Source organism: Syzygium oleosum, unplaced genomic scaffold, assembly GCF_021117445.2.
Source record: "Syzygium oleosum isolate NSW1041296 unplaced genomic scaffold, Sole_v2.1 Sole_v2.37, whole genome shotgun sequence".
In the NCBI taxonomy this organism is placed as follows: domain Eukaryota; kingdom Viridiplantae; phylum Streptophyta; class Magnoliopsida; order Myrtales; family Myrtaceae; genus Syzygium; species Syzygium oleosum.
The window spans coordinates 759862-787462 of NW_026607521.1; the positions used below are offsets into that span (position 1 = coordinate 759862).

The window sequence follows — 27601 nt, forward strand, 5'->3', positions numbered from 1 at the left end:
ACCTATTGTTTGGTTGGCATAACCATAAAAAAGAACATTAAAAAAGCGTGAGCCGTTAAAACATCATGAAGTTGCCGATTCCCCCCAAGAATTTGATCGCCGCATCGTGCAGTTGACCCTTTTTTCTTTGGTACTTCAAGGGACGGTCGCCCCTCCAACGAGAAAAAGTATTAATACGGAAACTTTTCTGCCATTTAAATCGGAGAATTTATGGAAGGAAAAGGAAACGAGAAATGGAGAGATTTGGTAGCATTACAACTTGCAAATGCACTCTTTGGGTTGAATGAATTACAGAAACCACTGTTTATAGAGGAAAATGCATATTTCTTCTCTCGCTCTGTGTCAGCAAGATGCATAATCGCTTGGGTCGCTCGTTGAGATAATTATAACTAGAATGTTTGAGGGCACAATAAAGATTATCTGTTCATTTTTTCGTCCCACATAATTCACTGATAGACACTGGGAGTCAAAATATCTATAGTGGGTGTTGCAGTGAGAGGAGTTCATCATTCTTTGAATGCCACAAAAGAGTTAATAGTACGTGAGAGGTAAATAGAATTGAATCTAGCTACATAACAGTACAAAACTTAGGAAAAAATATCCTGACAGTACTCATTCTACCACGCAGAAAACATTGCGACGATCTTGCTTCTAATTTCTAATTCAACTTTGCAACGGTAAACGAATGTCTGACCGGGAAAGAGAGATTAATTGAACACAAAAGACGAATGGCTCTGCCGGTGCCAGCCAAAAATGGACGTCTTTGCTTCCAGGACATGCTAAAATTCCGCCAATCTCTCGACGTTATGTGGCTTCTCTATGTGCTGATACAGGCTAAAAGTCGAGGGACCCGCCCTTAGAAGAACCAGAACAGCTCCCAGAAGTAGCATATGACGTGCCACTTGAACCATCAACAGGAGCTTGATTCAGACATTCAAGCACCAAAAACTTGCGCTTTTGCAACTTTATGGAGAACGTCGCTGCCTCAAGAATGATAGGAACCTGAATAATGATTATGCATGTTACGTGTTTATAAAAATAGAAGGAAAGAAATCAATATGGCAACATGCTAAAATTCCGCCAATCTACACGGCAGGAGAAAGTTGTTTGATACCTGTGTATTAATACGTGCTACTTTGTGTACACTGAGAAGTCCAATCATGTCTTGGTAGCCTGTGAGAAGTTTTGCCAAGTCTTTGTCCTCATCTGGACAAGCATTTGTCAAAAAAACATTCAGTGATGAACATTGTTTCTTACACTTGCTTATAAGTTCGATTTTAATTCCTCATACTATCAACAAAATCAATTTTACCTTCGAAGTACTATGGTAAAATAAATCAGAAACACTATACCGATAGAGTTGTTATATAAAGAAAACTAAAAACTGAAAACAGAATCAAGATGGAGCAGTAGTCCGCAATCTGACCCACATAGTTCAAGGCAAAGTTGATTGGATCAACAGTATAAAACTGGAATCCAAAATTTGGAAAGAAGTCAGGGAGTACAAGCGCCTTTTCTAATCTCCGTCTTTAATTGAACTAAAACTAGAAGGAGAGGAGAGGCAAGAACATATGATAAACCTGGGATCGCTCTGACTGAGAGCAATGTATCTGCCATATGCTGCAATCTTTTAGAGAAAGAGGGAGAAAGTAGGGACGGTGGGAAGGACAGAATTACAACTGCATTCGAAGACCTAATCATGCTTCTCAGTGATCTTATGAATGAAAGAACATGCCATTCCTGGAGGAGAAACGTTGATAACAATAACATTAGACAGTCAGATAAAACAAGGCAAAGACAGGACAGCTTCAGAATACAATATAAACATATAGACCAAAATTGTTCTGGAATCTATCAAGGCCATCCTGAACAACTTCTGAATTATGACTAACCTGGTCAAAATATGTACATTGCGGGGCACAAAAAGATTGGATTGCAATGCGGCCAGCACCCGAAATGTTGCCATCGGTTCTGCACAAAAAGGTTCAATAACCACAAGGATTCGAAGCTTGGTAGAAGAAGACGCACAAACATGATGATTTTAAAGGTAAAACTGCTTCAAACAGTTCAATTCCAGTTTCCAGACACAGAATGCTAGAGATAGACTTACTCAAATGAACCAACTTTTTAAATAGGCAAAAATCAATTAGTGTTGCTAAATAGAATCCACATTCTGTTGGTCTGAAAAACAAAAGCATATATAAGAGTACTTGGAAACGTACCTGCAAAACTGTCTTAGAAATGTTGCACAACGATCATGGAGAGCAGCAAGATCTGGAGAATCTTGAGTGCTTATACACTCTATGCGTTGTCCACTGAGAAACTGCCTTTGCAAGGGCTTCCGCAAATCAAACTCATTGCAGAACTCGAACTTATTATCTGCATGGCTATAGCATAATGAACTCTCAACAATCTATCTCCAGCTGATTAAGTTATTCCTTCTTCAACGTAATAAAACAGCATCTTCATTTAACTTAGATGTCCTATAACAGAGATACAAGATCTTGTAAAATTTTAAATCAAGGGACTCATGTAAACAGTCACCTATTGCCTATAGGCCCCGTACCATAAAAAGGAGCATCTTGCAATTGAATAGCTAATGACATCATGTTTCATTAGGTTCCACATAGCAGATTGCAAAGAAAGGCCCCTTACTATAGAGCCATAGCTATAATCTTGTATTACTTCAACTTAACAAGGACTATGGTACGGAATTGATATCCATCACTTGATTTTCAGAAAGAAATCAATATTAAGTGAAGAAGCCACAGTATCAGGAGATCAAATCAAGAGTCAAGAAATGGTTCACGCTTATTTCAAAGTAAGAGGTGAATCACGATCTTAGTCTAGTCCTGACCAATAATAAGACATGGACAGCCCAAAAATATGATTTTACCTCTTTGGCTATTTGAATTCGGCTGATTTTCTCCAAAATACTTTTTGTACTGCCAAGCAATCCGCAAGCCTTTCTCCTGTGAATTTTAGGTGAAGTAGCTCAGTGAACAACCTTATTTCGATCCATCTAAGTTATCAAAGAGTAAGAAAGGGGGGCACCTGTTCAGAATCACGGTCGAGCGGCTTATCTTCTTTAGACGATGCAGGACTAGGCAAAGTACCCAGAAACCCTCTTGGGTCTTTGGCAGGACTTGCGTACAAAAGGGGTTGATTGTGAACAAGTCCTTGAGACATAAAATTCCTCAACAAAAGCATATGATGCGGTGCCTCTGGGTCTTCCATGACAACAACCAAACTTCCAAGAGGAAAGCCACCCCCTAATATTTCTGAGAGTTTTGATCACAAGAGAAAGCTCTACATTATGAGTTACACAGTACAACACTCTCAATGCAATATCGCCAATATGACATATAACAGGGAACTCACTGTCAAGGTCCGATATTCCAGAGGACAAAAAGAGAGTCCCATTCGGCCCACTCTTCACTCCTGGCACCTGAGACGCAGCTGTAGATGGTACGTTCCTCGAGAAACTGCTGGCCCTCGTCTTGGGTGCAGCCATGGCTGCTTAAAGGCTCTTACTTTAAGCTACAACAATGATCAGAATCGTTCGTTTATAGGAAGAGACTGAGACCTGGGTGTCTACGGAACAAATTAAGCTTAAATCACAAACCGAAAAAAACTACAAAGGAAACAAAAAGAGGGGCATCATGGCTCGGAAAACGTAAGTTTCTGACAAACGGGCATTTCGTCGAACACCTGGTGCGCGCAAGCAGTAAAATTACGTACCTTTTCGTCAGCTTCTTCTAGAGCATATCCGCAAGCACGCGATAACAAGCTCGAAACCAAATTTTGCTCTTTCAAAGACGAAACTGAACCACTTCAACCGATCAAGTGCGCTGAGGGAGAGAGACAGAGAGGGTAGGGCATGATAGCAGGAGAAGACGAAGAAGGCGGGCTTTGTTCAGTGGTTGGGCCAATCTCAGCGTAAGTTGGGCTTCAATGGTGACGGGCTGTTCATTGAACTGGGCTGCTGAACGCATCGCTCAGGGCCCATGGCGCCATTAGCCTTTGCTTCTCCTTCATCGGTCCACAAACAATGGGGGTGTCCGAGACTCCTCAACGACACGACTACTCTCCGTCGTCGGATGCAGCGGTTCTTACGCACCGACATTTCGGGTGATGATTATTCGAGTGCGGAGACTAGACATAGGCTTATTATGCTCCTCACGGCGTCTTCGAAAGAAAGTGAAAGCATGTGGTCCTCAATCCCAATGCGGACGGTAACACCATCGGCTATGAATCGCCGGCGTAAATTGCCAGGCTAACCGAGACTGATTCATGAAATCGGTTAATTTAATGACATGCCTGGCCCGTAAGGCGATTTTTTAAACAAGTAGACTATATTTGACGACCGATAACGGCCATCATGCCTAGTCGGTTTGGGAGGAATAGGGTTTTTAGCCGATGGTCGCGTCCGTCACGGACCGTTGTCTATGCTCTTTCATTGAGAGCTAATTTTGTTGACCTTTGAACCAGGATTACTTCAAAAACCTCTAATTATTATATTAGCAGTCGGGTGGTTCGTATGGCTAATGATGCTGTCATAAGAACTGTGCAGCTGCAACAAACACATTTTACAAAGGGAGAGAAGCTGGTGTTGTAAATGGTACCTTCCCTTCAAAGGCAAGGGAAGTTAGATCTGTCATCCGCCATCGCTTTGCTTGAAACGTCACACGGGCCGTGGAGCCCCCGCGTCCCGTGCATGCATAGGGGACCCAACTGGCCTTGGCAGGCTGTCCTCATCACTGCTCCTTCCCCCCGTCGTTACTCGTGCGCCCGCGCATCGTCGTGATGTCCCATTTCGTTTTCCAAATACGGCATGTTTATCGACCACACGACGCATTTACGACTCGATCAGGCATCGCTTATCATTCGATTCGCATGTTTAACACACCAAGGAAATACAATTAGATGTATATAAATGCGTTCGAATGTTTTGGAACGTACCTCATTAGCTATTTAAAACAGGATAGCTCCCATCTGACGTGTAAATTGCTTGACCTTGATTGGTCGAGCAATTTGTAACAGGAACGCGATTAGACCTCATCCAGGCATACCCAATTGCACATGTCACTAGCATCGAGATTAGGCCTCGATTGCAAGATATTGAAAGACAATTTAAGCTCTATTTGTATTGTAAAAAATACTTTTCGATATTTAATTTGCCTATGAAAGTGAGTTAACGGAAAATGTTTTCTTAGATAATGGAGAACTTATGTTTAAATCCTAGAAAATGATTTTTTCCTTAGAAAATCGGAAATCGTTTTTCAAAATATGATTAGGTATTAACGCATAACCCGAAACTCTACGCTTGGGCATGAAAACTCCGATGTTGGTCCGTAGGTCCCCAGCATCTAGGATCGAGTCTCTAGTACTCAAGCTAGGGTCCATTGAGGCCAGGCCTATGACCATGGTGTTGGTGCCTAGATCTCGGCACCCATGCCTACGTCCCAGGTGCTCAATGCCCCAACACCTAAGCTCGGGTTCACAAAGGCCAAGCGTGGGATCTCGATACCCGAGCTCGGATCTCCAATACTTAGGACCAGGTCCACAGACCCAAGTGCCTGTGCCCCAATCCCGATGCCCTGTTGGTATCCATCGAGGCCGAACCTAGGACTTTACTGCCCGTATCTGGTTCATTGGCTGTTTATGCATAAGTTAGTAACGTCTGGATAGTGAATGTCTACTTAAGAAAATCAAATCAAATTCTTCATACTAAACGATGGAAAATATTTTTCAGATCATTTTCAGGTTTCAGCCAAAAACCGAAAAATATTGTCATTTTTAAAAAAATAATTTATTGAAAAATAATTTCTAGAAACATCACATTTTTCGCGAAACAAACGGCGCCTTAGGCCACGTTCAATCATAAACTAGGCATCTCATATTCAATTTAGGGAAAATTTTAATTAAGGACCCCAAGTGGGGTCAAATTCTCAAAAAAGGGTCCAAAGTGAATATAGTGTCAAATAAGGGCATGAAGTGTCCAATCAGTCTCAAATAAAGACCCGAAGTGCCCAAAAAGTCTCAAATAAGGGCCTGGGTCGCCGGTCGGCCAAAATACCTGCCGGCCGGCAAGAATGTTACTATTCCGGCATTGGAACAATAACTTTTTAATTTTTTTTTTTTTCTTCTCTTCCTCCGCCGGCGTTGGGCGAGGGCCGCCCTCGCCAGCGGCCGGCGGGGCCAAGCCCTCCCCAGATCTGGCGAGTCTCGACCTCGCCGGCAATGGGCGAGGCTCGACCTCGCCCAGCAACGGCGAGGTCGAGCCTGGCCAGTTTTGGCGAGGGCTCGACCTGCCGCCGGCGTCGGGCGAGGTCGAGCCCTCGCCAAAACCGGCCAGCTCAACCTCGCCGGCGTTGGGCGAGGCGGCGAGGTCGAGCCTCGCCCGGCGCGGCTGGGGCCGAGCCGCGCCGTTCTTGCGGCGAGGTCGAGCCTCGTTAGATCTGGCGAGGGCTCGGCGCCGCCGGCCGCTGGTGAGGCTTGACCTCGCCGGCAATTGGCGAGTCCGACCTCGCCCAGCTCAGGCGAGGGCGGCCCTCACCCGACGCCGGCGAGAGCGGCCTCGCCTGAGGCCGGCGACCTCCGCCGGCCCCGGCTATGGGCGGCGAAGGAAGAGAAGAAAAAAAAATAAAAGGAAAAGGAAAAGAAAAAAAACAGAAAAGGAAAAACATAAAGAAAATAATAATAAAAAATTAAAAAAAGTTACTATTCCGGTGCTGGAATAGTAACATTCTTGCCGGCCGGCAGGTATTTTGGCCGGCCAGTGACTCAGGTCCTTATTTGAGACTTTTTGGGCACTTCGGATCCTTATTTGAGATTGATTTGACACTTAAGACCCTTATTTGACACTATATTCACTTTGAACCCTTTTTTGAGAATTTAACCCCACTTAGGGTCCTTAATTGAAATTTTCCCTTCAATTTATTGGTGACCAAAATTGCTGAGTACTGTTTCTTTGCGCCACGCGCATGCTCACGGACACGATTGCACGCGGATAAAAATATTGATTTTTTCTCCGAGTTGGAAACCATATCGGGTTTCGCGCGTCACAAGGTATTTAACTTTTTATTACTCTCGGACAAGTCGGATGCGTCCTTGAGTCTGGACCACCTGCATGCGCAGAGAACAAAGAGTTATAAAAAGATAGTGCTGTATTTTATTTTAAGGTGCCTCATTATCTTAGTCCGACCTAGTCATGTGACTTGGACATCAAATTAAAATAGTAGTCTATCTAGTGTATGTGTGAATATGTGTATAAGTCAGACAAATACTGTCATGGCATCTAACATAAAATATTTGTGCATGCGACCACCGTTTTCGCCACATTTATTTTTTCCGAAAAACAAAAATAAGATAATTAAAATACCCACTTGGAGATTTTATTTTATATTAAGTGCCCGGTGTTTGTTGAAAAAACCCAACACTTGTTCGCAGAATTTGTCTCTTTATTTTGCTTTTTAAATTGGCCACAGAAATTGACTCTCTTAATATACCTCGAAAGTTCAAATCTCTAGACATTCAGTTGACCATCCTTGCGTAGGCTCTCAAAAGCCATGCACATGAATGTGCACACACTTTTCATTCGGTTTGAACGATGTTTTCCTCGAGGGTGAGCGGTTTCAGGTGCATAAGTTTCAAGTTTCGAGGCTGAAACTTATTCCATCGAGATCGATACTGTGCCTAGCGTTGGAAGAGCGATTATTATCTTTTTCTCTGCTCTCAAAGATCTGGTCTTAGTTCGAAAAATGATTCCTTTTTTTAAAAGGATGAAGTCATTTTTGTAGATTTAAATGTAAGGTTTTCAGTTGACTCTAAAAAGATTTTCCGTTAACTCATTTTCCTCAAAGACCCAACTGCCGAAAAATGAGGCAAATGTTTATCGAGAAATTATCTTCGACGATACGAACTAATCCTAAAATTACGCTAAAAACATAGACAAGGGGTGATTATTCCGTGACTTTCTCTTTTGGGGGACGAGTCAGAATGGTACCTGAGATTTCCAACTTGAATTAATAATGGGGAATTTTCCAAAACCAAAACTTTGATCAGCTGGGAAGCATGGAGATGATCAAAGTTGAAAAACCATGGGCCACACCACCCTCACGAACCCACCCGAATGCCATTTGCAAAAACAGTGGTCGTCCCTACTCCCTAGGCCTGGAGAGCAACTATACCATATCAAACTCTTCCGTGCTTAAAAAGATTTATTAGATTTTTTTTTTATGAAATTAACCGGCTCAGTTATCGAGATACGGATAAACGGGTCAAGCCCGACGAAGGAAATTACTTGTCCAAACCTGCCCATTTTATCTTTCGGGCCAATTGGACCCGGGCAGACCGCCCTCCCGTTGATCGGGTATAAAATCAATCTTTACTCAATAAAAAAAGAAAATGTTGGTTTAGCTTAATCGTCAAAGATGGCAAGCATCATTCATACCGATTCTATGAATGATTTTCTCACTCCTGATTAATTGGTATGATAGGCATCGATAGAGCCACCGTGTGACGAGCTAACTAGCATGTTTAAAATGCGAAATCAAGTACCCCATGATACAACTATTTTGGATACATAATTGTGCAATTTTTTTGAGGGGGGGGGGGGGGGGGTCCATAGATAATTAAGTAAGAATTTCATTGCACATTCCCCAATTTCAGGGGACTAATCTCGCTTACATGTTCATATGTGCATACCTACAATGAAACACCATCTAGAATTTCGATTCTCATAAAGTTCGTTGGGACGATCAAGTACCTTATGTTAAGTTGAGCAACATTATGTTAATGTATAAATGGGAAAAGCCACAAAAAAACCCCAAATTATGCCTACTGTGATACATTTATCTTGATCTTTTTTTTGTGACATCAAAAACCCCAAATTATGCCCACCGCGACACATCTACCTTGAGCTTCTTCTTTTTTGTGACATTAAAAACCCCAAATTATGTCCACTGTGATACATTTACCCTAAACTTTTTCTTGTGATATAAAAAATCACAAACTTATACCTATGTGACATATTTATCCTTCGTCGGGGTTCCAGGTTCCATTAGATGATTTTTCAGTCAAAACAACGTCGTTTTTATTTTACTTATGTCACGTGGGTACCATGTCAACATTGTTTTATTTTCTGGTGTCTATGTAGCAGAATTTTAACGGTTCTCATTGACAGAATTTTGATGGAAGGTAAATGTGTCACACATTTACAAGTTTGAGATTTTTTGTGTCACAGAAAAAAAAATTAGAGTCATTATGTCACAGTGGGCATAATTTATGATTTTTGGTAGCTTTTACCCATTTATAAATAATAGGAAAAATTCTAAATAAGGGCCGAAAGTACCTTCATTTTCTCAAATAAGGGCTTGAAATGGCTATGAGAGTTTTAAATAAGGGCCTGACTTTGCCGGTCACTGGACGGTGAAATAGTCCTACCGGCGACCGGCGAGGTTAAGGGCATTTTCGTTCAAAAATAATTTAATTTTTTTTCCTTTCCTTTCTTTTTTTTTTTTTCCTTTCTTTTCTTTTTTTCCTTTTCTAATCTTCTCTTTGTTTTGCTAGTGGCCGGTTGCTGGTGGCCGAGCCGGGCACTGGCGAAGCCCGGGAAGGGCTGGGCGAGGGCCACCCTCGCCGGCAACAGGCAAGGGATGGCCTCGCCAGATCTGGGCGAGGCAACCCTTGCCCTGGGCAAGGTCGCCCTCAAAAGCCTTTACGAGACATTACTGTTGACTATAATGAAATTACAGTTATATATCATTTATGAACCTTATAGGGTGAATTATAAGTATTGCAGTATATAGAAGGAAGTGTTCTGCATAAATGGTACACAACCGCCATAACTCATATTAAACAATTTATCATATTATGATATTGTGATGGACATTATAAGTGATTGTTTATTATCATCATGCACGCGTAATAATTGATGTATTAAAGTTTAATTGGGCCAAGTGGGAGAATGTCAGGGAAAATCTCAAAAACAAATTGAAAAAGTCTCCGAAAGGTTGGCTAAATCATGCATTGATAATATCGTATCATTAAGTTGCTGGTATTATATGGAAATAACCGATTACTGTGGAAATAACACATACATGAGCCTAATTCCCTTAAAAAAGCACTAACTTTAACTCGAGTATCAATTTTGGCTTGACCTTTTTTTTTGTCTCATATGAAAACACCAACTTTAGCTCGTGTCCAAATTCTAACTCAAATCTTTTTTGATCTCATAAAAACTACCCATTTCTCCCAGGAACAGAAATATTACCAAACGCACCCTAATACTACCGGGCAACGAAGTAAGATACATCTTTAACCGAGCCATTTCGTTACGCATCATTTACGAAACTTCGGATTCTTATATTTGGTGATGTGCATAGTTAAACGAATACTATGTGCAAAGTAAGCTCTAGAATATAACTTCGCTTTGTGATAAAGCAACAACTTATTATTCTTACACTTTTCCATGCAATTGGCAGGATTAAAAAAGCAAAGGGTTTCCTCAAGATTCGGTGCTAAACTAATGAAAAGAAATGTGGCGAGGCGAAAAAGGTTATTCCTTGATTCGATTCGTGTGTCGGCTTCGTTCATCTCCCCCGTAGACCTGTCAAATGGGTCCAGAACCCATTTATGAACCCACGTTTGTTTAAATGGGTCGCTAATGAGTCATTCTTTTTTTTCCAGATCAGCCTTAATGGGTTTCAAACAAAAGAAGGCCAAAATAGATGGGTCTTAAATGGGTATATTGTGAACCCATTTACGACCCATTTGATAACCCATTATGAAAAGCCTGGCTGATGTCTCCCTCTCGCTTCACGATCTTCTCTCCGTCTTCTTCGCAGCCACCTCCGCCGCTATCGCCAACTTTGCGCCGCCCCTCTCCGGTGCACCGCCCATCTCCGTCAAAGCCGAGGTTCTCCGACGACTCATTATCGCCCGTCCTGCACTCCGCGCAAACCCTAAACTCCGTTTCTTGCGGCTAAATCCCTCCGATCGCCACTAAATTCCTGAGGACCATCTGAGCCTACGACTCCGCCACCACCGCCTCGACTCCTACCGTCCCAAGCGCCTCTAGTATGTGCTCACGAAGTTCGCTCCTCCGATGACGAACTAGAGATCCCACAAACTAATAGAGATCCCAAGTTCACCAATTTCATCGAGGTGAGAATGTTCGATCTTTTTCCCTACAATTGCTTGCTTTTGCTTCGCCGATCCTTGAATTCTGTCGCTGAAGTTAGGAGTTAGGACCATCGATGAACTCGAGTTTATTGAACCCAAGGAGAATTTCTTCAAACCTTCCACAACTTGGAGCCTTCGACCTTTCCAGCTTTCGTTGAGCGTGCAAGTTCAGAACATCATTCGATCGCTCCTTGTTGTTGCTAGCACGAAAATTGTTCTCGTCTGAGATTATATCAATAACTGTCGATTCAGGCTTGATGATCTCGTGCTGATTTATTGGGTTGTGATTCTCACTGTCTCATTGCTGCATGCTGCCATTTAAGCGAATGCACATTAAGTGTTTGTTGAAATGCCTGAGTCGTGTTAGTATAAATACGAATCCGACTGAGATCATCTTTGTCTGCTTAAATCTAATTGATGTTCACTTTTGAGTCCATTCCCGAAGAGTCTCAACCTTGATAGGCTGAATTTGTGTTTGGGCGTGAGAGTAAGATAAATAAAAGGTTCAAAAGGAAAGGGAAAAAAAATTGAACTTCATGGTGGTCTGAAAAAATGAAAAATATATATATAAGATAAACTAAAAAATTAAATAAATGATTAGGAAAAATAGGTCTTGATTAGGTTGTTTTGTCTAAGATGCATATGTCACGGGCCGATAGTTTGGGAACGACCCGTGCGGCGACTTAGGCTTCCTTGGATCGTTGGAAAGCCTAGGCCAAGCCTTTTTCCCGATCGCTCACTCGCTCGGACACTCGGATCGTAGAGAGAGAATCTAGAGAGAGAAGCTCTGGGAGAGAATGTAAATGCTTCTTGTTGTTTGGATACTTCAAATGAGGAGGATGACACCCCTTTATATAGTAGAGGGCCTCGGATTACAACCATTGATCGATTTCTAGACGAGTGGCCGAGATCGTATCGTTCTCGTCGACCACCTACCGACATTTATTCCGAGAGCTATCAACTACCGGCATTTATGCCGAGAACTCTCTAGAACCCCGGCACAATTACCTTCTCGCCCGTTCTTGGGAAAATTCCGGAAGCTCCATTGGGTTTTGGACGGGTCTTCGTCGATGTGTCACGGTCCTTGGTGTTAGAAAACCTCTTGACCGTGACATTCTCCCCCACCCATTCGAGCGACGTCCTCGGAGCTCTTGGCTTGGGGTTGTTTGTTGGCTTCTTGGAGCGCTTTCGACTCTTCCGAGACTTCTTGGCCTTCGGCTTCTCGGTTTGTCGAGTATTTGGCTCCTTTGGTTTGGGTTCCTCCATGTTGGTCGGCAAGTTTGTCACCTCCGGGAATAGGACATGGATCGGCATGTTGTGTTGAAGGGGATGATCCACCTTCGGCTTTGGCTTGGTGCGGAGTTCGGGCACGGACTTCTCAACTCTTGGTTCTTTGTTTATTCGTCGGATCGTGGAGAAGACTTTGGCTTCGGTTACTCCAGTAATCATTGGAATCATGGATGGGCACTCCGAGTCGGTGATGATGATCATGTTGCTCCTCAGGTCTATCATGGCTCTTGCAGCATCGAAAAATTCCATGCCTAGAATGAGATCATAGTCGTCGAGAGGAATTACCTCGAACGGGAGTTTGCCTTCCCAAGTACCGACTTGGAGTTCCACATCTTTGGCCACGCCTATGCCTGATATCTCTTCAGAATTGGGGGTCTTATAACGATTACGAATTGGTTCCACGTGAAGTCCCAAGTGTTTGGCCGCCTCATTTGACAAAAACAAGCTCGTAGCACCCGTATCGACCAAGGCAAGGAGGGGTACGCCACGTACCTTGACCTCAATGAATGAGAGGTGTGAATGTGCCGGCTTCTCCTTTGGCGGAGCTTTGTCCTTCACGGAGTTGATTGAGTTGAAAGCCTTCACGGTCCCAAGTCGCACCTCGCGTTTCTCCTTTTCTTGCTTCGTCTCTTCATCCTCTTCTACGGCAAGAATGGCATTGATTCTACTTTTCTTCAGGCACTTTTGTGTCCAATGAGGACCGTTGCAAATGAAGCACGGAGACGGTGGTGGAGTATCAAACTTGCCCTTGTAGTCTCCTTGGGGTCGATTCCACTTGGGATCGCTTGACTTGGACATTCCTTCTCCCCATGTCTTCTCACGTCCACCATGGTCTTTTCGGCCATGATTGGGACTTCTATCCGAGTCCTTTCGGCCACGGACAGCTTGGTCTTCTTCTTCATCATGGTGGCGATCCGATCTCCACCCGCTCCCTCTTGTCTTTGGGGCCTCCTTGGTGAAGTCGGCGAGAGACTCGGCCACGACTAGTGCTCGCGAGAGGCTTCGGACGTCCCTTCGTTTGAGCTCGAGTAGTGCCCATGGCTTCAATCCATCCATAAACGCCCCGAGAGCCTCCTCCTCCCCAAGGTTGGGAATTTGGAGTTTGAGCTCGGTGAATTCCTTCACGTACTCTCGGACCGTGCCTCGTTGCTCAAGGCGATGGAGCTTGCTACGGGCTTCTTGTTGAGCATACTCGGGGAAGAAATAATCCCGAAACTCCTCGACAAATCCATCCCAAGTAGTGATGGGATCGGCGCCTCGCTTTGTCTCATCACATCTATTTCGCCACCAAAGTATGGCATTATCGACTAGGAACATAGAAGCGGTTCGTACCTTGGCCAAGTCTTCTTGAATTCCAATGGCGTCGAAGTATTGTTCCATGCTCCATAGGAAGTTGTCCACCTCTTTGGCGGACCGGTTGCCTTTGAATTCTTTCGGCTTCGGCACATCTAGCTTGTGTGCCGCTTGGATGGGCAATGCACTGTTCGCAATGCTTGCTTTGCATAGGACAAGCTCGGTCTTGAGCTCTTGCACCTCCATCTTCAAAGCTTCGACTTCGGCCTTGGAGGAGTTGCCTTCTTTGAGCTCCACGACTTCAAGCTTTAGAGCCTCGATGGATGCTTCGAGGACATCGTCCCTATCGAATAAGGGGGCCGTCGTGCGATTGACGACGTTTGTGAAATCGTGGCGGAGAGATTCTTCAACCTCGTTGATCCGCCCTTTAACTTCATCGAGTTCTTCGATGAATTCCAGCATTGCTGTTCTCATTCTCGTGAGCTTCTCATCGACCGCGGCTACGGTGTCCGACGAAGCATCCCTTTTCTTGGACTTTCCATGAGTCTTTGGTTGGGCAGTCGGCTCATTGGGAACCGATTCATTGGGAGCCCTTTCATCCACAACAACCGAAGCGAGTTGTTCTTGGTTTGACATTCTCTCGACCAATTGGTGTGCTCCTCGATCTCCTTGGATGGACTCTTTACTTGCTCTGATACCACTTGTCACGGGCAGATAGTTTGGGAACGACCCGTGCGGCGACTTAGGCTTCCTTGGATCGTTGGAAAGCCTAGGCCAAGCCTTTTTCCCGATCGCTCACTCGCTCGGACACTCGGATCGTAGAGAGAGAAGCTCTGGGAGAGAATGGAAATGCTTCTTGTTGTTTGGATACTTCAAATGAGGAGGAGGACACCCCTTTATATAGTAGAGGGCCTCGGATTACAACCATTGATCGATTTCTAGACGAGTGGCCGAGATCGTATCGTTCTCGTCGACCACCTACCGACATTTATTCCGAGAGCTATCAACTACCGGCATTTATGCTGAGAACTCTCTAGAACCCCGGCACAATTACCGTTTCGCCCGTCCTTAGGAAAATTCCGGAAGCTCCATTGGGTTTTGGACGGGTCTTCGTCGATGTGTCACGGTCCTTGGTGTTAGAAAACCTCTTGACCGTGACACATACGTACTATTTACATGTTTAACTTATTTTTTATTAGTTTGTCACTTTCTTTCCAATTTAATTGTGGTCCTAACTCCTAACTTCAGCTCTTACGATCTATACCAGAGGCGCTGGGTTGCTGGGTTTCTAGGTTCATCGGTTGGTGGTCAATAGAGATCCCAAGTTCACCAATTTCGTCGAGGTGAGAATGTTCGATCTTTTTCCCTACAGTTGCTTTCTTTTGCTTCGCCGATCCTTGAATTCTGTCGGCTCTTTTGTGCGAATGCGCCGTGAGCTCGGTGTTATGTGGGTCATTCCCATTGATTGGTGTGGTCACAGCGATTGTTGGTGGACTGGGTTTCTGGATTTTCTGGAAAACCTCCATTGGATGAGCTATTTTTTCGTAGTTTTTCTTTAGTTTTAAATGTTCCTCTCATATTTGACTTTACACCGAAAGTCTCATTTGTTGTTGCATCCACTCACTGTCTTAATGTTCCTCCATAAGGTTGCTGTTTGTTTGGAGCTTTTTGTATAGTCTTGTAGGATGGGCAGCTGGATGCTGTAATTTTTTGATGGATAGTGGAGAAAATTGCATTGCGTATAAATGGTTTATCAACGGGTTAATGGGTCAGTTTGGGTCGGACCATTTATGACCCGACCCAAACTCGACCCAACCCACCCATTTGACACCCCTAGCCGTCGTGCACCCCGCCACCACCTCCGGATCGTCCACCGTGACGTGGAGAAAATATTGAGTGATCCTAGACTGCCACGTAAGCCATAGTCCACTTCATTCTTTGATCCCCACCACGTGTCTAAATTATTCTCGTTCGTTCTCTCTCTTCAATTACTTTTTCTTCCTTGTGCACCGCATCATAAATCAGGAATTGATTGCTAGAATATTTAAATAATAATAAGATTTTACAACAATAGGCAGTGATCTACAAAATTTAATATGACATTATAATAAAAGGTTTCGAGTTAAAATCTTTCCAACCGCTTATTTGTCTACCCTTTAGACGGAGGCTAAAGTCCAATCAACGTGCGAGGAAAGTGTTAGAAATTTATCTATGGAATTAAACTTTTCTAACAGTTTCGCGTTTAGCAACGGTCTTATAAAATCTCACAGTGCTTGCAGCGTCCCGTTAACAAAGATGTGCACAACAAGATGACCCAATTTACTTGGAAAATTAACAAGCAAAATCTCCTGAGCATTTACAGTTCATTAAAAATCAAAGCAAGCCGAAATTCAAGCTTAATCAAATTTCTTTTCCAGTCCTCTGTTACCTCTGGAGACGAATCTTGAGGTTATTGAAGCAATGAAACAGAAGGAGAGCTCAAAACCTGCTTCAATTTGCATGAACCTTCATAAGTTCACACCCAATCTCGACAAACACAAACACCTCAACCTCACAGAAACCCTAAGCCCGGGCCATCCTCTCCCTCATCGTCGTTCCAGAGAACACGAAGCACGACGACGCATCGCCAGACTCCGCAACCTTGACCATAGCCCACGTCGGCAGCTCCCGCTCTGCGTATTCACCTTGACGCCGACCACCACCGTCCAGTCTCCAAAAACTTCGGTTCGGAAGCTCTACGGCGACAACTCCGCTTGGCAGCATTCGCATCGCGTGCACGCGAGCTTCAAAACCCGGCAGCCTCGTTGAGGCTGAAGAAGAGGTGAGCTCATCGCTTGTGCCACGATGGAGCTGTCCAACTCTGGCGCCGCGAGCGAGAAGAGAGAGAAGGAAGGCAACGCGGTCGGGGTGAGGCAAGGGCGAGGTTCCGTCTTTCGACTGTTGTGATAATCTCACACGCAAGTCGCGCGATTCCTTTTATCGAGAGATTTTTATTATCCTCTGCCATTATCATTAAAATAAATAAAAATAGGATTTGGCACCATTCTCAGGACTCAGATATCACCTTCTTTATATTCGTATTACAACTTTGGAAAAGCTTAGTGATGGCGATGATATTTGATGATCTCGATGTGTGTTTTCGTAACAGGGGAAAGTCTTTCATAATGGATCCATCAGTTTGATTGACGAGCCATGCAGATCAGCCCATCTTAAAGCAATGCAGGTTGCCAGAGACGCCGGGGCTCTGCTCTCCTACGATCCAAACCTCAGGCTCCCGTTGTGGCCGTCGCCCGAGGAGGCCCGCGAGCGGATCATGAGCATTTGGGACAAGGCGGACATCATTAAAGTGAGCGACGATGAGCTGGCGTTCCTCACGGGGAACCGTGAGATCGATGACGAATCCGCAATGTCGCTGTGGCACCCCAAATTGAAACTTCTCCTTGTCACTTTGGGTGAAAAGGGCAGTAAATACTACACCAAGGTCAGTGGATCTGGAATTCCTGCTAACATTGACTTCTTGTTGTAGTCCTTAGTGGCAGCTACAACTAATTATGTTGTTTTATGCACCTCTTGCTTTTTGCGGGTGGTCGGGTGGTTGGTCTGGTGTAAAGAGAGAGTAGAAAGGAAGATCGAGCACATTCTTTAACAAATCATCATGTTAGTTCCAAAGGGTTTAACACTAAATTTTAAAATTCGAATCGGGCCATCGTCTTTGGTTCACGTTTTGTAGTAGCATCATCGGTATATGCAGCACGAAGCATGTGGAGTTTCTCTTTCTGTGTTTTAGCAGTTGCTGTTGGCAATCTTGCTTGGTGATGCAGGAAGATCTCGTTTCCCAACTGACACTGTCAAAGTGAGGATTATAAGAAATGCAATGTCCCTATATGATACAACGCCTTACTTGGGTGTCCTATTCTGTTGTTGGGGGTGGGTGGATCGGTTGGCATGACCAAATCTTGGATTTGCTTGAATTTATTATGTCTAGTGCCGCCAACTGTGGATTGAAGCCGCACCCTCGCTGTCTGATGGTGTGATCGTGGTTTTGTATCTGTCTTTCTCCTCCTCTCCACTCCGTTGTATTCTGCTGAGCTTCATAGAAGAAGAACGAAAAGTTGCCGGAAGATGAATTGTTGCAGGAGCTATGAAGTCTTATTTATACGGTCCTTGGCTAAGGGGAAGGAAATTGATCCGTTCTGGAAAGATTATATTCACCTGACCACTAACATTGCCTTAAATTTAGGATTTTCGTGGAGCAGTAGACTCATTCCGTGTCAACACTGTCGACGCAACCGGTGCCGGCGATGCCTTCGTCGGGGCACTCCTCTGCAAGATCGTCGATGACCGCTCCATCCTCAAAGTACGTATTGAACTACATTCCCTGGACAATGCTTGCTTGCTATTCTGACGTTGCTCCCTTCAATAATCATCAGATCTGTTGGATAACGTATCGATTTCGTCGGCTTGCAGGACGAAGGAGGAAGACTGAGGAAGGTCCTGAAGTTTGCGAACGCGTGTGGAGCCATCACCACCACCGAGAAGGGAGCGATCCCTGCCCTCCCGACCGAGCCCGACATCCTCAGCTTGATTGAAGGCGCGAACTAAACCATTCGGACAAATTCCAATTCCTCCATTTTTCGACTTCTCTCTTTTTGCTCTCCAGGCGGTAACTTTGAATCTGCTCTTGCTGTAGGCGGAGGGTCGTCCAACTACCGCAGGATGATTGGCACAGGGGTGTGCTTGGTCCTCCTAATGATCCCAATACTCCTTGGGATCAATCGCCATCGCGTGCATGTATAAACCGGCTGCAGTCGCGGTCGCGGTCGAGGTTGCGAACAGGAGTTTTAGTGTGTTCTGCATAAAATGTACACAACCACCATAACATAAAATTTCAGATCTTCTGAAATCTCAACAAAAGTCGATATCTTATTAATTTAACGGAATGTTGGCAGATTCTTTATAGTGTTTGGTAGATTAGAACAAAAGTTATTTAAAGAACATATATGTTCTCGGGATGGGTCACGGTTGTAATAAATTGTCGGTGGTTTACGATTAGTCGAGACTCTGAGCTCTATGTTGTGTTTCGGACATACATTAATCATTTCATGTTTTCTTTTGAGTTGTGTACACATAATTTATTTTAAATCAACAGGAAAGTCTTTATGAGACATTATTGCTGACTATAATGAAATTATAAAAATTAAAATCACCAAAAATCTCAAACTAGTACACGTTGCCACGTTTATTCCCAAATCAATTGTTGTGTAAAAAGAACATTAGGGAATTTAGCAGATTTTCAAGATTTTGGTAATTAGTTTGAGATAAATGTGACACCGGTGTACCGGTTTGGAATTTTATGTAACACAAACACTGGTTTAGGATTTTTTTGTGATATGAAAATTAGTTTGGGATAAATGTTTCACAGCTATCTCAATTTGGAGTTTTTTGTGGTACTAGCCCACATGATTATATATCTCTCATGAACCCTATAAGTGTTGTAGTATATTGGAAGGAAGTATTATGCATAAATAGTACAGAACCGCCATAACTCACATTAAACAATTTATCATAGTATGGTTTTCTGAGGGACATTATAAGTATTTGTTTATTGTCATCAAGCGAGCATAATAATTAATGTATTAAATTTTAATCGGGCCAAGTGGGAGAATATTGGGACAATCTCGAAAATATGCGGACAGTCCCGGAAAGCTTGGCTAAATTGTGCATCGATAAGATCATATGATTAAGTCGCCATATTATTGTGGAAATAAGTAATTACTATGGAAACAACATATATACATTGGTTCATTTCCCTTAAGAGCCACCAACTTTAGGTCGGGTCTTAATTATGGCCTGTTTTTTTCTTTTCGTCTTATAAAAAAATACCAACTATAACTCATGTACTGATTATCCATACTTACTCAGTTTTAGTAATAAAGCAATATGAATGGAGGAAACTTTTATGACTCGATGGGCAGCAAAAAATGAATATTCTTGCATATATGGTGGCGATATGACAAAGGGTGTTCATCGATTCGATTCGTGTGTCAGCTTCATTCGTCTCCTCCACGCAAGCAACGTCGCATCTGCGACTCTCTCGCCGAGGAAAAAGATGGAATGGTTTCTGTCTTTCCATGGAGGAGAATCTTATGGCCTTTAGCTTATCTGATGTTCGGCCATGGAAGTGGAATGGAATAAAGCTTTGGGACGATGGCCCGAATACAGTCCTGCACGTCTCTTCTGAACCTTAGGGAATGTGAATGTGGATGTGGATGTGATCATTGATATCCCCCTCTTTATATTTGGATAAGAAGGTTCAAGATATATATGTAATTGATAAAGAAGAAGAAGAGAGAGAACAGATTGCGGTTGAGTTGTTTCTTGAGATGCGACTCTCTGATATGCAACTAATTTGACAGTGAGCAGCGGCCAAAGCTCGATAGGCCTACAGTAACAACAGCCACCACCATTAGGTGTTATGGTCACCTAACAATCTCTCTCTCCCCGACATCCCTAGATTAATTAACTGTGTTATTGTCCGCTTTGGCCCATTTTATACCGAGCCTACGTGAGTTAATTCTAATTTTCACGTATATATGACCTCATTTTCGATGCACAGTTCGGTTCATTTATGCTCCCTTCGCCATCTTAAAAGTCTGTCGGGAGCCGCTCTTTATGTAAGCCCTCTAATCTCGATGACTACTTCCTGCCCTCGTCTGACCGGGTCTTTACACACACTCTCTCTCTTGCTCATAGTGAGTTCTGATTGAGCACCTCAGAGAAGCGATTGCCATGGTTTCAGTGAAGTTTTCGGGCAATCACCTCTCTCTCTCTCGGCGAGTTCCGATTGAGCACCTCGGCAAAGAGGCCACCGATGCAGTGGTCACGCATAGTAGTCCTACGATATTTTTTTGTTTTTTTAGTACTTATTTGTTTTTCTCATTATTATTCAATCTTTAATTGAGTTCACCAAACGCCCGACCACGTACCATATGGTGCGACGGTTGATATTCCACTATTTTTTTGCAAACAAGACATAGGAAATAAGATACTTGAGGATACTTTTCTTTTTCCAATTGTAGCTCTGCCCAATTGTATAAATAAACTAATGGCACGGGCCAGACCATAAGAGTACACTTAATCTATAAGACCCACTCGATAGAATGTCTAGACAAGCTCATCGATTACAAAGGTCATGGAAAATACAATTGCCCACAAAGCCAATTAACCCTGAGTTTTCGATAGGCAGAGTTTTTCAGTGAAGATCGTGACGTGCAGTGACCTCTGATCAACTCGGAACATTAAGGGAAGTTGAAGATTGAGTTAAGACGGACCCATTGACCAAAGGATAACCATAAGGTAAGGTTGGAAGCGATTACTTATCATTTCCAGAGTGATGGGCAAATGAAGAGACCGTTAGGCTGTGTTTAGTTATTTAGATTTTTAACTTGAATAAGACTGGATATGATATGATAAAGAATCCAGGGACTTTACTATGTCATATCCGTTGTTTAATGAATCGAGATAATAAAAAAGCCAGACATTTTTATATCCTATCATATTCATTGTTCGGTATAAACGGCATATAAATATAAATAAACCTGAGGATGTACAAATAGAGATTGTAAGAATCTCTCGTGTTTTACTACCAATGAAACTACAAAAATGAATAAATGGAGATAACCTCCATCGATCGGTTTATGATTACTTCAAGATCTAAATTTTAAACGGCAAAGGAGCTCATTGAAGCATTCTAAAGCCACGAGTTCACTATAACAAGAAATGTAAATGAGCTATAGTAACATCAAAGAGGTAGATCAGCCAACGAATATTAAATCTAATAAGAGAAAGAAAACATGATTATTCATCTTTGCGATTCCGAAAAGTATATTACTCCGACTCTCTTGCCACTTTCCTAAAAATTTAAAGTGAACCACATATTTACGGAGGATAAGTTTCAACTCTCTTGCTGCTATCATGGACTTTTGACATGAAATAGAAAGCTCAGGGGGAGAAGTAGCTTCAACTCTTTCGCTGTTTTCGTGGAGCTTTGACCTAAACTAAAAATGAAAATTATTGTTATTTTTTTAATTTTATTTTTTCATATTAGAATTTAAATATTATTGATATTTGATTATTATTTTAATTTTATCAACTTAAGAAGTTTGTCATTTGAGAAAAATAGCGTTTATACAATGAATATAAAAAATCCTATCCATTTTTATCACACCTCCCCCTTTGAGATATCTTTAGTCAGACTATATCCGACTTTATCCTATCTTGGGCATGAATTAAACACGGCATAAGATAAATTGTATCCTATTCTGATTATCAAACGCAACCTTAAAGATTACCAGCAAGGAAAGATCGTGATGTATTATGGAATGACTCGTTAAAGATATAGGACGTGTCAAAGTAAACGACAAACAAACTTATCCTCAAGCTTCTCTCAACATTAACGAAGGAGTTTCAAACACGAATAGATTAGGCTTCCTAATTCCAACACATGTTTTCAAACTTTCCAATCGTGCCTCGTAAGCTTTTTACTTCCCTTCTCATTTCATTTAAGTGCCATTAAGACCTTTGTATTCAAATGCAGTCATCGAGCAAGGATGACATTTAAGAATGTAAGCCATATATTCTGATTCAATAAAGGTTTCTCGTAGTTTCCTTAATTGTTTAAAATTATTCGTACGATGTATTATCTTGATAATTGAATCTTACAAAGTTGAGGCTTCAAGGCATATGAGAGTCCTTCAGCTTTTGATTTGAGGTCACATGTGACACTTTAATCGGTCATGGATTGAATTCGATTGGATTTTTAATAATTGAAACTATTGAATTTTTGGTGACCACAACTAAACAAAGACACACGTGACAATCTTATAACCAGATGCAGCTAGATTCATATGAAAACTATTATTGGAAATGTAATTTCATTCCGATGTATTTGCTTGTTCGGGCTTCTAAAATGTCAAAAGCAAATATTTTCCCCCTTTCCCCATCAAACTTCAAAATATCATCCAAAATTTCAAGAAATTATAAAATAAAAAAAAAGATATACGCGGATCTACATATTATGGCGGCAATAACATTTTTAGAGATTTTAAATCCGACACATCGAAAAAAATAAAGGTCAAAATGCATGCCCTGCTGAATTTGAAAAAGGAGAGAGTAAAAAGATGAAAATCACCCCAAATTAATTCGAACCTTGAAATGCGGTTGAAGCTTATCACAAAATCTCTTTCGCAATCCCGCTGGGTTCTCACGTCTCCATCAAGACACGTGCAATGCAACAACCTCGCAACATTAATAATTCTCCAAAATTTCTCCATTTTAGGTTGTTTATTTTGTCACGTCAAAAAGTCGCCTTGCTGTTTACGGTCATGATCGGGTAAGTTGGTTTTTTCTTATTTAATTATCCTTTCGGCAAAATTCCTCCCAAATTTTCGTAATTTCGGGTCGATTTTTTTATTTTTAAAAAAATGGCGAAGCCGTCTAATAATAATCCGAAATTGGATTAGATATAGGCTCGATCTATTTGTATTTATCCAATAATATTTTGAATTTAAGATAATCCAGAGAATTTATCTCCTTATTTTTTTTACCTCAGAACGTTGCTTTTTTCTGGCTTTTCGTCGTCGTCGTCGTCGTCGTCTAACCTCCCGACTCGACTCGACTCAACTACCTCTCCCTCTTCCCCCCGCTATAAATACGCCTCGAATCCCTCCTCTCCCTTCTCTCTCTCCTCTCCCTTTCTCTCTCTACAAACAGTTGCCCCACCCCCGCGCTTTCTCTCTCATCCTCCGTCCTTCCCCCTCCTCCCCTGCAAAAACCCTACCCCTTCCCCCGTCCCCCGGTGCGATCCCCATGGCTTCCCACGGCAATGGCCAGCCCGGCGCCGGCCAGGGCCTCATCGTGAGCTTCGGCGAGATGCTGATCGACTTCGTCCCGACCGTCTCCGGGGTCTCCCTGGCGGAGGCGCCGGGGTTCCTCAAGGCCCCCGGTGGAGCCCCCGCCAACGTGGCGATCGCCGTCACCCGGCTCGGCGGCAGGTCCGCCTTCGTCGGCAAGCTCGGGGACGACGAGTTCGGCCACATGCTGGCCGGGATCCTGAAGCAGAACGGGGTCAACGGCGACGGCATCAACTTCGACCAGGGGGCACGGACCGCGCTGGCCTTCGTCACGCTCCGCGCCGACGGGGAGCGCGAGTTCATGTTCTACCGGAACCCGAGCGCCGATATGCTGCTGAAGCCCGAGGAGCTCAACCTCGAGCTGATCAGATCTGTAAGTGCTTCGAACCTCTTCCTGCACTACCGATCCATCGATCTCGATCGTCCTTCCGCTGCTCTTCTCCTTCGCTCGTCCCCTCCGTTTCGCGCGGGGATCGAGCTTCGAGTCTCGGAATCCGGGGCTCGCCGTCACGTGGCTCGTCCCTTGCGATCGGAACACGTCGCCGCGAGTGGATCCGACGGCTGGAATCGGGGCTTCCGCATTGGCGGATTTTCTTCTTCCTTTCCTTGAGATTCCATCAGATCTGTGTGTGTGTGTGTCTGTGTGTGGTGCGTGGATCTTTGTTGAGGTCTCGTCGTCTTCGACTGTTGTGGTCTCACGTGCAGGTCGCGTGACGGCATTTCGGGTGGGACCCGCCGGTGAATGATCCCTTCCCCGCTCTCGCGGGGCCATTGTGGGCCCCGGATGATTCGTTTCGGCCGAGATTTTTATCCTCTTGCCATTTTTATTTTTATAGAAATGAGGTTTTTTCCGATAAATAGTTGGAATTTATCTTTATTTTTGGTCGAAACATAGTTGGAATTGGACATGCAGCGGGCGATGTGATCTTGGCTCCCGGATTGGATATTTTGTATGTCCATCGTCAATGGCGAATATTTTGGGGGATTTGTTTTGGGTCACGCGTGCGACGAAACCTTGTGCGTCGGATCGCGCACGGTTCTTCTCGGTCAAGCTTTGACTTTTGGTTGGCTTTTCCTGAACTTCAGGCGGCGCTGCGTTTTTGACCACGCCTCCCGCGCCCCTTTTTGTCTGTAAATGAACTGGTTCGTCGTCATAAAGGATGAAGCTTTTCTTTTTAAATTCTATAGTAAAAGATTTCTCGGTAATATTTAACCAAGGGGTAATTCTCAGAACTTCTAATCGAGTCAAAGGCGTGATTTTTTTTTTTTTTTGGTTGGATAATCAGGTAATATGAGAATAAGAGTGTTGATCTATGCGTTTGAGATTTGGCTCCCTGATCTGATAATTCTCAGCCCCGGCTGTGTTCAAGCAAGGATTCCAGGACTTTGGTTTCCATTGAAAAACTAATGTGATGAGTCAGGTGGATCAGTACTATCATTAATGAACAGCGTAGTAGTCATCGTGATACCAAACAAAAATTCAATGTTGAGTTTGGATGAGCGCATGAAGGAATACATGCCTTGAAGATTACCTGCTGTTGGCACCCTTATTAGGACTGGTTATCTGACTTATTTGGGTTCGTGAGCCTTTTGCCCGTAAACGTTGTTGTGACTTTTGTATTTTCCTTAGGATCACAATTCATTGTTGTCAGCATTAGTATTTTATTGTTCTTTTTTATGCTTTTGCGGTACGATTGTGATATTTACCACTTCTATTCTCTCTTTGGAGCTAAAAGTTGCCATCCCACCTTCAAAGATAATTCTTTTGATAACCTGTTGTCGTCCGCTAACTTCACTTCAGTCCTTAGATTCTGCGGAAGACAGAAGTTTAAGAAACATACTTTGCATGGCAAAACTAGCTAGAGTCAGAAGCCCCTGTAATTGTAAAAAATTTCTTGAAGATGAGATTGGCATGCTTCATGTATTGACTCATATATCACCTGTCTTTGTATATGTATTATGACTTTGGAAAAGTTTAGCGAGGGTAATTTTGATTGACCAGAAACCCTCAATCTAACTTTTGTTTCTCTATAGGGGAAAGTCTTTCATTATGGATCCATCAGTTTGATTGTGGAGCCATGCAGATCAGCCCATCTTAAAGCAATGCAAGTTGCCAGAGACGCTGGGGCTCTGCTCTCCTATGATCCGAACCTCAGACTACCATTGTGGCCATCGCCTGAGTATGCTCGTGAGCAGATCATGAGCATTTGGGACAAGGCAGATCTCATTAAAGTGAGTGATGTTGAGTTGGAGTTCCTCACAGGGAGTGACAAGATTGATGATGAATCTGCAATGTCACTGTGGCACCCCAACTTGAAGCTTCTCCTTGTCACTTTGGGTGAGAATGGTTGTAGATACTACACCAAGGTCAGTGGATCTGAAATTCCTACTTGTCTTCTCTTTGCAAAACTATTGACTTTTTGTTGTGCTCCTTAGTGGCAGCTACAACTAACTACGTTATTATGCACCTCTTACTTTATGTGGGAGGTTGGTCTGGTGTAGAGAGAGTAAAAAGAAAGTCTAGCAATTGAAACAATAGATCAAGCCCATTTTTAGACAAATCATCCTGTTACAATTGGTTCACATATTATATTTAAATTGGGCCGTTGTCTTTCGGTCAAATTTCGTAGTAGCGGCATTGGAATATGCAACAGGAAGCATGTGGACTTTTCTTTCTGTGTTATCAATGTGCAGACAACTTTGTTTTAGCAGTTGCTGTTGGCAATCTTGCTTAGTGATGCAGGAAAATTTGGTTTCCAACCGATATTTTTACAGTGAGAGTTATAAGAAAAGTTGAAATAATGTCCCTATGTGATACAACACCTTACTTAGATGTCCTATTCTGTTGTTGGGGTGGGTGGATAGGTTGGTATGACCATTCTTGGATTTGGTCGGAGTCGGCTTGAAATTAATTATGTCTCGTGCAGCCAACTGTGGATTGAAGCCGTGCACTCACTGTCTGTTGTGTGATTGTAGTTTTGTATCTGTCCTTCTCCTCCTGTCCACCCCTTCTTTATTTTATTCTGCTGAGCTTCATCTTGCCTAACGAAAGTAGAAATAGAAAAAAAATTATAAAGTTGCTGAAACAGATTACTTGGTAAGAAGTCCTTGAATTGTTACCGGAGCTATAAAGTCGTATGCATTTACTCCTTAGCTACGGAATTGGAAATTGATCTGTTCTGGAAAAATTAAAAATTATCCGATTACTAACTTTTTTTTTTTTGTTTCCGCCGAAATTCAGAATTTCCATGGAGCTGTAGACGCCTTCCACGTCAACACGGTGGACACGACTGGTGCTGGTGATTCCTTCGTCGGGGCACTCCTCTGCAACATTGTGGACGACCACTCCATTCTCGAAGTAGGGATCGTACTACATTTCCGGAACAATGCTTGCTTACTATTATGATGTACTCCTTTTATAATCATCGGATTTGTTGGATAATGTACTGATGGTCGATTTGCAGGACGAAGGAAGACTGAGGAAAGTCCTGAAGTTTGCCAACGCGTGCGGAGCCATCACCACCACCAAGAAGGGAGCGATCCCTGCCCTCCCGGCCGAGGCCGATGCCCTTAGCTTGATTGGAGGCGCGAACTAAAGCATCCAGACAACTCCAATTCTTCCATTCTCGATTTTCTTCTCGCTAGTTTCTCTAGTTGCTTGCTTGCTTTCTTTCTTGCATTTCCAATTGAAGAGTCTTTTTTAACTTTTCCGCTCCTGTTTTCCCCTTTCCTCCTCCCGCATATGGTCGCAAAGACTCCTTGCTTTCTTAAGATATATAAATAATCCTAATAAATTTTTGGGTTTGAGCAGCAGCTAGCAGCACCCTTTGTCTTGTCTAACTTTTTACCTTTGTTTCTAAGTGGGGCGCAGAGCCATCACTGATGATGTCGTTGGTCTTTCCTCTTTTCCTTTTACTTTT

General features: G+C 43.1%; 3 protein-coding genes across 5 annotated transcripts; 2 read left to right on the forward strand and 1 right to left on the reverse strand.

Moving 5' to 3' along the window:
- Window positions 1-531: 531 nt before the first annotated feature.
- Window positions 532-3878, reverse strand: LOC115688596 (elongator complex protein 4). Of its 3 annotated transcripts, none has more exons than XM_030614462.2 (9): window positions 3742-3878; window positions 3382-3540; window positions 3055-3281; window positions 2897-2972; window positions 2223-2379; window positions 1893-1971; window positions 1581-1740; window positions 1115-1206; window positions 532-1002 (listed from the first exon to the last, which is right to left on the reverse strand). In XM_030614462.2, exons 2-9 carry the CDS (start codon window positions 3512-3514, stop codon window positions 835-837), a joined length of 1092 nt encoding a protein of 363 aa, XP_030470322.1. In that variant the 5' UTR covers window positions 3515-3540; window positions 3742-3878; the 3' UTR covers window positions 532-834. The 3 variants fall into 3 exon arrangements, with proteins under 3 accessions (XP_030470322.1, XP_056161466.1, XP_056161467.1); XM_056305491.1 differs by having other exon boundaries at window positions 3382-3634; window positions 3742-3787; XM_056305492.1 differs by having other exon boundaries at window positions 3382-3594; window positions 3742-3760.
- Window positions 3879-16101: 12223 nt separating this feature from the next.
- On the forward strand, window positions 16102-18822 carry LOC115688573 (probable fructokinase-4). Its single transcript, XM_056305520.1, has 3 exons — window positions 16102-17251; window positions 18011-18131; window positions 18245-18822. The coding sequence occupies exons 1-3, from the start codon at window positions 16988-16990 to the stop codon at window positions 18370-18372; spliced, it is 513 nt and encodes a 170-aa protein (XP_056161495.1). The 5' UTR covers window positions 16102-16987; the 3' UTR covers window positions 18373-18822.
- Window positions 18823-23596: 4774 nt separating this feature from the next.
- Window positions 23597-27494, forward strand: LOC115688571 (probable fructokinase-1). The gene is made up of 4 exons (XM_030614415.2): window positions 23597-24054; window positions 25716-26048; window positions 26923-27039; window positions 27146-27494. Exons 1-4 carry the CDS (start codon window positions 23638-23640, stop codon window positions 27275-27277), a joined length of 999 nt encoding a protein of 332 aa, XP_030470275.1. The 5' UTR covers window positions 23597-23637; the 3' UTR covers window positions 27278-27494.
- The last annotated feature ends 107 nt before the right edge of the window (window positions 27495-27601 follow it).

What these genes read in the sequence shown, in the direction of transcription:
- LOC115688596 (XM_030614462.2), bottom strand. Translation starts at nt 3,514, where the DNA reads ATGGCTGCACCCAAGACGAGGGCCAGCAGTTTCTCGAGGAACGTACCA. An exon ending in TCGACCGTGATTCTGAACAG is followed by an intron (nt 2,973 to 3,054) that starts GTGCCCCCCTTT and finishes TAAAATTCACAG; the next exon opens with GAGAAAGGCTTGCGGATTGC. An exon ending in TTTCTAAGACAGTTTTGCAG is followed by an intron (nt 1,972 to 2,222) that starts GTACGTTTCCAA and finishes CTTTTTGTGCAG; the next exon opens with AACCGATGGCAACATTTCGG.
- LOC115688573 (XM_056305520.1), top strand. Translation starts at nt 16,988, where the DNA reads ATGCAGGTTGCCAGAGACGCCGGGGCTCTGCTCTCCTACGATCCAAAC. An exon ending in GCAGTAAATACTACACCAAG is followed by an intron (nt 17,252 to 18,010) that starts GTCAGTGGATCT and finishes CCTTAAATTTAG; the next exon opens with GATTTTCGTGGAGCAGTAGA. An exon ending in CCGCTCCATCCTCAAAGTAC is followed by an intron (nt 18,132 to 18,244) that starts GTATTGAACTAC and finishes TGCAGGACGAAG; the next exon opens with GAGGAAGACTGAGGAAGGTC.
- LOC115688571 (XM_030614415.2), top strand. Translation starts at nt 23,638, where the DNA reads ATGGCTTCCCACGGCAATGGCCAGCCCGGCGCCGGCCAGGGCCTCATC. An exon ending in ACCTCGAGCTGATCAGATCT is followed by an intron (nt 24,055 to 25,715) that starts GTAAGTGCTTCG and finishes GTTTCTCTATAG; the next exon opens with GGGAAAGTCTTTCATTATGG. An exon ending in GTTGTAGATACTACACCAAG is followed by an intron (nt 26,049 to 26,922) that starts GTCAGTGGATCT and finishes GCCGAAATTCAG; the next exon opens with AATTTCCATGGAGCTGTAGA.